Genomic DNA, 12,042 nt, shown 5'->3' on the forward strand with positions numbered 1-12,042 from the left:
ATCCTGAGAAATTCTATTTTGCATGAAAACATCATTTATATTACAAGTGTAAACCAAGAAGTAAATAAAATGACATGGTAACCGCAACAGACAAAAGCTGACCCAATGCAACATGTTTGTGATGGCTTATGGGTATTTCAAACACGCACAGCAAAGCACTCTGCCAAAAGTCTAGTTGAAGCCAAGGTCAAATAAACATGAAGGCTTTTCTTTGGGATTGTACAGTTGTTGAACAAAACACTGAAGTGGGATCTCTTTGGGTAGAGGGGTAACATAGGTTATTAATTTCAGCTTAAGAAACACAAATAACAAGAAATGCTCATACATATGACAATTCATTCAAGTGGCTTCTCAACTGGTTACAAGTAGTATGACCCTCACAAAAAAGTACATAGCAATAATAATACTTAGTCCTTACGAGATTCATGTCTTCTCAGGGGCTGGTGGTGAAGCTTTATCCTGAGGACTTCAGCACCCATAAAGAGATCTTACTGTTTAATTAAAAAGTTTAATCACAATTAATCGAATGATTACATTTTTTATTGAAATGAACTGCATATCATTTGAAATTTTATGTTTTCCTTCAAGCATATTAATATTTTTCTGCAAAGCAGAAATAACTCAGCATTATTGTCTAACACAAAACATTAAAATTTTCCAGTTAGTTAGTTAGGCAACAAGTTAAAGTAAGTTATATGCACATGTGTATATATAGTGAAAAAATGCTATATAGGCGCCCAACCCGACACAGACTGGACACGGAGGCACACTTAAAATAAATAAACTGTTCATTTTTCTTCGCCTGTAGGCACACGTCTTACCCGTGTCCCACAGGCAGTACACAGTCCCAAACATAGCAACTAATACACCAATCCAAATAAAGCACACACTTCTTCTTCCACCACTCCTCCCACGCAACCTCATCCTCCTCCTCCCGATTCTGGCTCCTGAGTGGTGGTCACTGGCTCCTTTTATCAAGCACCCGGAAGTGCTCCCGGTGCTGGATTGGTGACACCCGGCTGCACTTCTGGGTGTGGCGAAATAACTGCCCAGAAGGGCCCAGCGGCTCCCACTACAGAACCCCTTGGCGGCGCCTGCGAAACCTAGCAGGGCTGCACCAAACTCCAACCCCCATAAAGCCCTACGGGAGTCCGAAGCACCTCTGCAATCCAGGGAGGCTGCCCTTTAGCGTCCAGGGGGAGGTATTGGGTCTCCCATCCTTGCTCCCCCGGAACATATTCTGCTGGGCATGGCCCACCTGTCACAATATAAATATAAATATAAATATATATATATATATATATATATATATATATATATATATATATATAGGTATGCCTGGCCAGGACGCCCCTTTGACACTGGGTCCGTGGTAGCAGCCATGGGATGCACAGTACTTCCCCCAGAACGCAGGGTGGCAGCCCTCCTAGGTTACATCAGGGCCACAATGCGGCCACACCCGGAAGTACAGCCTGAATTAGGTTAATTATCATCTGAAGCACTTCCGGGTGGACTATAAGAAGAGCCTGCAGCCATTACTTGAAGCACTAGAGTCGGGAGGAGGAGGAGGACAAAGCTGCCTGGGAGGAGTGGAAGAAGAAGAGTGTGTTGTTGGATGTTTTTCTTTTGGTGTGTTTTGGGAACTGTGTAGGGCCTGTAGGACACTGGGCTTTGGGTGAAGCCAAAAATAAAACCTTTTTGTTTATTTTTTATAGTCTAGCACTTTGATTGGTTCTCTGAATAATACTGTTTAAAATGATATGAAGATGAAAAATTCATTTTATGACTATTAAATTATTTATTCAGACAATTGCTTAAGCAAACTAGGCCCTCCTACACCCTATATATTTTTGCTTTGGTAGTATAAGATCTTGAAGTTTACAGTATCTAGTCTGTGAATGATGTAGAGAGTTTTTAATTAGTGTTATTGTATTCCTCATCTCTTGGTGTTAAAAAATTAGCATTCTGTAAATCCAATTGCTATTTTGCCTCGTGTATGTTACAGTGGGAAACTGACAAGATTTTTAAAGGGGAAAAACAGAAAAGGGTCAAAATTTATAAGACTGAAAAATGCCAAAACTACAAAGCCAAAGAACAACATGAAAATCGAGGTCAGAAGAACAAAAGTATTGCTGCCATTTAGCACTGCTGTATCAAGGTTTAAAAGTAATACGTACAGAGAAGTGAAGTTAAATGTTAATATCAGTTGAGACTTCATCTCTGTTTTCTGTTTTGATAAGTAATAATACTTTGATTGCTATGGTTAACTTCACAATTAGCATTTTTCCCTCTGCTTCCAAAGTGTCCAGAATACTTAAAATCAGATAGCTGTGCTTTTTTGCATAAGATTTTGAAGACCAGCCACTGTACTTGAACTTTAGAAAGTAAGGTTAAAATGACCTTAAATGGTATTGAATGATGACATAAATGACGAAAAAACAAAGAGAGATCCTGCTGTTTAGGTTGCTTAACAAATATTCTAGCAACGCGTAATCAATTTTGATTCTGTTTACACAGATCATGTGAACACATTATATTTCCTTTTAAAGCAATGCCAAATTAGAGTTGCTGTTTTTAACTTTGTTAAATATTGTCTTCTATAACCACTTTCATGGTGTTTAATTTCCTTTCATTATCCGATTGTGGCACATGTTTGTAAGGTAAGAGGTTTGCAAAGGATCTCCGTTGAAGATGTCTATTGCATTTACTAGCCTGATTGCTCAGAGCATTCAAACATGGAGTACAACAGGTGTTTAAACAAGAAAGCAAGTGCTTTAGTGTTACTTGTGTATTAAACAATAAAACACCTTACTTTTACAGGGTGAAGGACTGTTATATGACCATTTAAATACAGATGATCCTGCAGCTGCACGTGGAATTGAACTATAATGTCTTGAAAGTAAAGAGTGACCAAAAGTGGCGTTTTTTCAGTATTTGGTGAAAACTGAACACAAGCCAAAAGCAAGTAAAGGCCTACTTCTAACACCAAGAAACATTTTTCACCATGTTTTAGCTAGAGCAAAGTTTCTTTTTTGTATATTAATTAATGGCACATTCAAATACTCCCACAGACATGAATTTTTAAAATGATAGTTTACCCTCATTAACACATGATTAAGAGCACACTGCCCAGGTTGTAACCATTGTGTAAATATCGATTATTATCTTTAAAAAAATGTCCTACAAGTAATGTGCCTCTACACAACACTGTTTGTCTAATCTATTACTTCTGGTGTCTACACTTCTGCAGTCCTACCTACAGTGGAGTCAAAAAGTATTCAGATCCCTTTTTCACACATTTTATTATACTGCAGCCCTATGCCAAAATCACTTAAATTAATTTTTCTTCTTTATCAAGTAACACTCAATACCACAAAATGACAAAGCAAATACAGGATTTTAGGAATGTTTGCAGATTTATTAAAAAGAAAACAGAAAACACACTGTAAGATCCAAATTACACAAATATTTAGACCCTTCATTCAGCACTTTGCTGAAGCACCTTTGGCAGTGATTATGACCTATATTCTTCATGAGTTCAGCGTGACAAACTTCGCACACTTGAATTTGGAAATTTTCTGCCATTTTTCTCTGGAGATTGTTGGGGAACAACTTTTTTCAAGTCTCTGCAGAGATGCCTGATTGGATTCAAATCTGGGCTCTGGTTGGGCTACTCAAGGACATTCACATAGTTGCCCCTAAACCACTCCTTTGCTGTCTCTGCTTTATACTTAGGGTCATTGTTCTGTTGGAAGGTGAACCTTTAGACCAGTCTGAGATTCAGGGCACTTTGGAGAAGGTTTTCATTAAGGATATCTCTGAACTTTACTCTGTTCAGCTTTCCCTCAACCCTGTCTAGTCTCCCAGTCAAAAAAAACATACTTCTAGTATGCTGCTTCCACCAACATGCTCAACTGTTGCAATGGTATGCACAAGTGATGAGCAGTACCTAGTGTCCTCCAGGCATGATGCTAATCTTGGTTTTGTCAGTCTAGAGAATCTTGTTTCTCACAGTCTTAGAGTCCTTTAGGTACCTTTTTGCAAACTCCAAGTGGGCTTCCATTTATCTGTAACTAAGGAGAGGCTTCTTTCTGGCCACTTTGTCATAAAGCACAGATTAATGGAGTGTTGCGGTGACAATTGTTCTTTTGGAAGTTCCTCCTAACTGCACAGAGGTTACCTGGTGCTTGGCCAGTGTGACCATTGGGTTCTTGGTCACCACTCCTACCAAGGCCCTTCTCCCATGATTGCTCAGTTTGGCCAGGTGGCCAGCTCTAGAAAGAGTCATGGTTGTTCCAAATTTGCTATATTTAATGAAGACAACTTTGCTCTTGTAATCATTCAGTGCTGCGTGATTTCTTAGTAGCCTTCCCCAGATCTGTGCCTTGACAGAATCCTGTCTCTAAGGTCAGCAGGCAATTCCTTTATCCTCACGGCTTGGTTTTATCTGGGATATACATTGTCACATGTGAGATCTTATATAGACAGGTGTGTTCCTTTCCTAACCACAGGTGGACTTCAAGCAAAGTGTAGAAACATCTCAGTGATGATCAATAGAATGGGATGCATCTGAGCCACATTTCAAATGTCATTGCAATGGGTCTGATTATTGGTGTTAATGTGATATTTAATTTTTTTTTTATTTTTTTCCAGAAATTAAAAAAATCATCTAAAAACCTGATTTCATTTTGTCATTCTGGGATATTGAGTGTTGCTTGATGTGTGGGTAAAATGATTTTAGCATAAGGCTGCAACATAGCAAAATGTACAAAAATGTGAAGGGATCTGAATACAGTGCACCTCCCACTGCTTTATTGAAATTTGAATTCCTCAAATTCTTTAATCAGAAAAGAAAATATTCTTGTCTCTTTTTTTTTTTTAATAAATTGTTTATTGAACATTTGTTAAACATACACAACAAACTATAGACAAAAGAACATGTTGTAGGGTAATCCACAAACTACCTTTGCAGTACTTATCCTTTCTCCAAGTACTTCTACTCACACCATCCTTCAGGCTGGAGAGCATTCGTCGACTAAGGATGAAATGGAAAGAGAAATCACTGTCTTAAATGCAGCATCTCTGCAGGGAAATACAAATGATGTTGTGTAATAATATTGTGTAATAATAAGCAAACAAGAAGAATGTTATAAAGGGTTAGGAACCAGTTGGTATTGCATTAAATGTGGCAAAGTATATAAAAATAAAAAGTCCAAATAATGAAGAAAACAAAACTGTGACCGTTGCTCATACTCTTTTCTGAGGCTTTTCTCATTGGGTCTTTTGGAGCTCCACGCTCTTTGCACTCTGTTTCACAAATGCATTTTCACTCTTTAAATAGCCCATGGGGCGGAAGAGGCAGGACTTCTAAGGCTGAACCAGAAGTCTGATCTTTCTACTGCCTTCATCATCAATGCTGAAGTTGCAAAACAAAAAGCTGTTAGTGACCACTTTTCCCAAGAAGCCAGTTTGTGAGTCCTTACCTCAGAATTGTTGCATGGATGATCCCAATTTGCATACGTGCGACAGATGAGTTACACAGTAGGTGTGAAGTGTAGAAACACGATTTTTAGTAAATGAGAAAGGATTGGTCAGTCTAGAGGATTAAATGGGAATGCAAAAGAAAGATATTCCATGTGCTGAAAGCAATAACAGGGATTTTACGTAAAAGGAAAAGGATAATCAGAGAAGAATAAATTGAGACTGGATGTAATGGTAATCTGCTTTTTGCAGATGATGTTGTCCTGTTTGCTTCATCAGGCCGTGATCTTCAGCTCTCTCTGGATCGGTTTGCAGCTAAGTGTGAAGCGGCTGGGATGAGAATCAGCACCTCCAAATCCGATAGCATGGTCCTCAGCCGGAAAAGGGTGGAGTGCCCTCTCAGGGTTGGAGGAGAGATCCTGCCCCAAGTGGAGGAGTTCAAGTATCTCGGGGTCTTGTTCACGAGTGAGGGAAGAATGAAGCGTGAGATCAACAGGCGGATCGGTGCGGCATCCGCAGTGATACGGGCTCTGCATCGGTCTGTCGTGGTGAAAAAGGAGCTGAGCCGTAAGGCAAAGCTCTCAATTTACCAGTCGATCTACGCTCCTACCCTCACCTATGGTCATGAGCTGTGGGTAGTGACCGAAAGAACGAGATCGCGAATACAAGCGGCTGAAATGAGTTTCCTCCGCAGGGTGTCTGGGCTTTCCCTTAAAGATAGGGTGAGAAGTTCAGTCATCCGGGAGGGGCTCAGAGTAGAGCCGCTGCTCCTCCGCATCGAGAGGAGTCAGATGAGGTGGCTCGGGCATCTTATCAGGATGCCTCCTGGACGCCTCCCTGGTGAGGTGTTCCAGGCACGTCCAACCGGGAGGAGGCCCCGGGGAAGACCCAGGACACGCTGGAGGGACTATGTCTCCGGCTGGCCTGGGAACGCCTTTGGGATTCTCCCGGAAGAGCTGGAAGAAGTGGCGGGAGAGGGAAGTCTGGGCCTCTCTGCTTAAGCTGCTACCCCCGCGACCTGACCTCGGATAAGCGGAAGAGGATGGATGGATGGATGTAATGGTATTTTAGGAGCCAGGTTACATCTATGTCCAACCCACTTCAAATTACTATTGCATTTTTCAGGATAGTACTTTCAGCATCTCTTTAAAAAAAGCAAATGACTCTTTTTATTTTACAGTGACCATTTGTGATTAGAAGTAGAGGGAAATTATTATGGGAAGAAAAGGTACAAGAGCTAGACTCAATGAGCATGCAATGGTAATTGGCCAATGACGGTATGCACAATTTTTCCTTAGAAAAGTGTATGCGCATATTGTTTTGGCGGATCAGAGATTTATTTGTGTAATAATATTTGTAGCCCAGGACCATCTTGTGATACAAATACAATGAAATGCATTGAAGTCCATATATCTGTCAGTTTTTAAACCCATTTAACAGTGCACTGGACTGCACCAGATGCAAGGCAGAACCCACCTTGGATCATTTACTTTCACAAGCTACGTTTTATCAGAGAAATACATTTTAGAGACTTTAATTAATCTAATAGGATTTTCTTGTGGTAAGAAAGCCAGAGTACTTATAAAGAAAGCCAACATAAACTCAAAGAATAGGCACAAACTCCAAACTTCAGACAGTGTTATGAGACCAGGATTTGATCCATGGACTCAGGACTTCTGAAGTGGCATTGATAACCATTACTTCAGGATGCTATCAAGCACTATAAAGGCACTTAAAGGTTTTATACATAGAAGCCTTCAGCAAGAAATATAGCATTTTCAGCAGAAAAAAAGATATCTATTTCTATTGCTTTGTACACATAAGGTGTAAGGCAGATAAGAGTATTATCACAGCCATTTAGTGAAATGTTAGAAAATAATTTATGTGTTTAAATGAAAGTTATACTTATTTTACTTTATTGTTGTGCTACTTGTTACTGTTTATTAATTGTCATATGCCAGCAAATTAAATGTTAAATAACTGAGCACTGAGTCAGACATGGGCGTACGCCAAACTGAATGGATAGTCAAGAAAATGATTATTTTAAGGAGAGAGATAGGCACGCTAACTTTACATTTTCCCAAGGCTGAGGCCATGTAAAATTGTTTCTGAGCCCGCCTTAGTTATTTTTCTTAAATGCAGTGTTTGAGACATGCCCAAGGTGCCTGCAATAGACTAGGTGCGTAATAAATGTTTAATTTTCACACGTTCAGTGACGTCAACAGTGTGAATTGCAGAAAAAGTCTCTTTACTTCAGCTTTAATATTTTTAAAAGTAACTGAAGCCTCCTTGTTCCCAGACTCATACAAGCGCATATTTTCCTTTAAAGAATATTGTGTTTTTTAAAATAAAATAATCTGTTTTCCAGTACAGACCAACATGCAGTGTATACTAGACTGTATACCGGATTGTAAGATACTAATGAAAAAGGCAGTAGATATGATATACATTCAACAAAATTTATGTTAATATTTTGAGTAGCTGTTATCGATATATCCTGCGGTGGGCTGGCGCCCTGCCCGGGGTTTGTTTCCTGCCTTGCGCCCTGTGCTGGCTGGGATTGGCTCCAGCAGACCCCTGTCACCCTGTACTTAAGATATAGTGGGTTGAATAATGGATGGATGGATTTCAAAGTATAATTATGCATACAGATAAAATGATCTGTGAGGATGAATATAAGGGAATTCTGCACTTAGCAGATAATGTAATTGACTAGTCAAACAAGCAATAACCAGTACACCAGTGTGTAGATAGCAGCCTTTTACAGAAGCACTTGTTTTTGGTTATTATTTTTTTTAAAAATTAGTTAATTATTAGTGTTAAAATTAGATGTGATCTGGCATCTAGCTTCTCAGTATAAATTTTGAAATGGATTTTAAAATTTAAAATTTGCCTACCATTGCAAACACGAGGAGGTGCTCCTGTCAATTGCTTTTCAGACGAATTGTGAACATAAGAGATGTCATAGGGTGAGCATAGAGGATCTGAAGGCAACTTTAATGTTTACAACATCTGAGAATGTAAAAGACTTTGAGGAACACAAAGTGGGATATGCAGTATCAACCCATCCATTTTCCAACCCGCTGAATCCGAACACAGGGTCACGGGGGTCTGCTGGAGCCAATCCCAGCCAACACAGGGCATAAGGCAGGAACCAATCATGGGCAGGGTACCAACCCACCGCAGGACACACACAAACACACACACACACCAAGCACACACTAGGGCCAATTTAGAATCACCAAGCCACCTAACCTGCATGTCTTTGGATAGCGGGAGGAAACCGGAGCACCCGGAGGAAACCCACGCAGACACGGGAGAACATGCAAACTCCACGCAGGGAGGACCCGGGAAGCGAACCCGGGTCTCCTAACGATATGCAGTATTAACTATTCCTTTACTGGGCTGGTTTCACTGCACACAGTGCCACCCTAGAAGCTATGCTACACCTTATCGGGGAGCCATCTTTTCTGAGAATGAAAAGGGCTGAAAATCCGGAGCAAGGATAACAGTAGGTTGAAAATGTTTCAGATTAGATAAACTCTTCACAGTGAGTTCAGGTACTGTTGCATTTTGGGCACAGTGAAGAATGCACTTAAACTTTGCATTTCAGACACTATTTTTATCCTGGTTGGATTTAATCTGATACAATTAAAGTAGGAGGGGAACTGGACATGTATATGAATAAGCAATGATAAAAAAAGCAAGCACATTACAGTTAGAACTAAAATGTGTAATCCAGACATTGAAATGCTGACTGAATCCATCCACATTACTGACTAGTGAGACAAGTTACATCATTCTCTTTATTAAATCTGCAACAGAAATGATTCACTCAGTTACCAACACTATAATGACAAATTACTGTGGCCCAACAAGATGGACAGCTCTATCTATATGTTAATGCCTTTGAAAGTAAATCTGTGGTACAGCTGGCTTGTTTATCATCTAAGCCAGAAGAGTCCCGAATGAGGAACATTACCTGAATTGTGAGGGAGCATCCATTACGACATTACATCCATATGGCCTGATTCCCCAAGGGTGATCTGGTTCGCAGTATCCTCATTGCTGAGGACCCGAGTGGCTGGACCAGGCCAAGGGGACACCCACGTAACACCTGGTTGTGGCAGATAGAGGGTAATTTCCGGAGGGTGAGACAGGACCACATGCCTGCCTGCGGTGTTGCTAACCAGATCCCAAGCTGTTTCGTCATGTGGTGGGTGCAGCAAAGCGCTGTACCAGTGCATGCTCCACTATCTAACCTGACCTGACCTTGGGGACGAAGAAAAATCTGTCAGTCTGTCTGTCTGTCATATGGTACTTTTCATATCTGTCTGTCTAATATGTATTAATTGCACCAGTCATATTGCTAAAGTCCTTATCCTTGGTATTCTCCACTTCTTATTCTTTGACCCATTATGTTTTGATCAAACATCTTTATTTGTCATTGGCACATTTTATAAATTATTCACAGCTTAAAGAATGTTTCTTTGCTTCTTGGCTGCACATAAATAATTGAAATATTTACAACATACCAATTTTTGAAATGATTTGTAGACATGGAGAAGGCGTATTAGATCGTAATAATTTTTAAAACAAATGGCAGCATGATACAAAAGTATAGGAGTCCAAGGCAACTGCTGCACACTTTTTAGTACCTAAACCTGAAGAGAAAGTTGTGTTTGCATACCTTGTGTTAAACTAGAGTCCCTTTGCGATGTGTGTAAGCCTCCACCAAGGGTCCACTTTGTCTTGTCTTCTATTTGTAATTATCATGAACAGGTTACAAAGGAGAAGCCAAGGTTTGAAGAGTATCCAATTTTGCATTTTCTCAAAATTGGAACTGAACATCCAATGTCCATGATGGAAGAAACACTATAAATCTCCAAAGGATAGGATAAAAATCAACCCACATTCTTTAATGTTTGATGTCCCTTCCATGTTGAACTTGCAATGGTTTACTTCCATGGTTAAGGTGTTATGTCTCGATTATGGGTGGCATCAGACTTCATAAAGTTTTTTCATAATGTGTGTTTCTGTGATTGCGTTTTGATTTCCTGGCTTTCTCTCCAGGGTTCATCCCTCAAAAAGTGTTGAGAACTGTTTGAAACTGTGTCAAAGAAACGTATTTCTTAGAAAGTGATATTTTTACAGCTCCAGTAGTCCTACAGTTTTATTTCATTAGTTGATTTTCTTGTAATAAGAAAAAAAAATGCATATTCAGTTGCACAAGTTGGACATTCAACAAAGCACATTTGAATTTTATTGTCTTTTTTTAATCTTCTTGTGTTAATTTTTCAGGTTTGCAATTATGTGTGGCTACATGTCTGAATATGAGAGTGTGCAGAATAAAATCAAGAATGGCTATCTTTTCAAGGTATGTTTGGCAGTTCTTTTAGGCAGCTGAACTTCTTAATTTACTCTTTATTGAGACTGTATAAACGTGGGGTTTCCAGCTAGGAAGCTGCCTCCAGGGTGTTCTTCTACAGGTGCCAAAGTTTCTGTCAACACATTACTTCTGCATGTTTATACAGCATCACCTGTTGAGAATGTATCCTGAAAAAATATATTTAAAAAAAAAATCATGCAATGTTTTCAAGTAGGTCAAAGGCTTCATGATTATTCTTCATATGTTGTTATTTTACATATTTTCATTATAAGTTGTTATTAAAAACTATTCAGCATTATATTGCAAGCCCCTCTTTACATAAATCAAATGTACTGCTGGGCTTCTGAGTTTTTTTCTTGTGAATTTCTTTTTTTGCAATTCATGTCACAGTTTTTCCCTTTTGTAAGAATTATAGCTTCATGTGTGCTTCCAATAATGAAGAACTAAAAGAAATGAAGCATTTAAACTTTCACGGCCATTTAAGGGCACTAATTTACACTTAAATTAACAAACTCTTAACCAATACATGGTTTACTAATAAAGTATAAATATTAATAATAATGATTTAAGAATTCACATATAATCTTAATTTGTAAATCTTTTAACTTTCCTTCACTTTCAGTCTGATGTTCCTGGTGATGACTGACATGGCATCATACTGAGCTGGACAGACCAGTTCATCCTATCCTCACAAATCTTTTCTTAGCTGATCAGTCAAGAGATTTAATACATGCAGCCCATTAGGTCTATTTCCTGAGTGCCATGCATGGTAAACTTCCCATGTGAGCCCAGGGACTTTGTAATTGCATGCCAAAAGCATTTTGAATGCTCACCTCAATCCAGAGAAGTTGAGGTTCTATTTTGAGGAACTGCTGTCTGGCTAACATTATAACTCTCATCCCTTAAATCAGCTCCAGGCAGAACCAGTAAGACACACAAGCTCAAAGTAAATCTGACCCCAAACTCAAGAAGCAAGCTTTTAAGAATAAATACACCCAAGAAAGGGGGCTAAAGCTTATAAACCTCAAAAGGGTGAGAGAACAATAAAACCCCCTGCCTCTAAAATTACGAAAGAAAAAAAAAAATCTTTATAATAAAGTTTATTCTTCAAAATTCAAGAATAATCCAAGCCACAGCCAAAAATCTAAATCAAAAGTGAAACTTAGCATAAT

At 39.2% G+C, this 12,042-nt stretch overlaps 1 protein-coding gene across 4 annotated transcripts in view; it reads left to right on the plus strand.

The window, feature by feature from the left end:
- LOC120516521 (regulator of microtubule dynamics protein 2) overlaps window positions 1-12,042 on the plus strand; it is a 230,023-nt gene that overhangs the window by 179,232 nt on the left and 38,749 nt on the right. For all 4 annotated transcript variants that reach the window (XM_039738249.1, XM_039738247.1, XM_039738246.1 and 1 more), the window contains exon 6: window positions 10,783-10,858. In XM_039738249.1, the coding sequence (XP_039594183.1) occupies window positions 10,783-10,858 (76 nt within the window). The remainder of the gene's footprint in view (window positions 1-10,782; window positions 10,859-12,042) is intronic.

This window comes from Polypterus senegalus, chromosome 16 (assembly GCF_016835505.1).
Source record: "Polypterus senegalus isolate Bchr_013 chromosome 16, ASM1683550v1, whole genome shotgun sequence".
Taxonomy (NCBI): Eukaryota; Metazoa; Chordata; class Cladistia; order Polypteriformes; family Polypteridae; genus Polypterus; species Polypterus senegalus.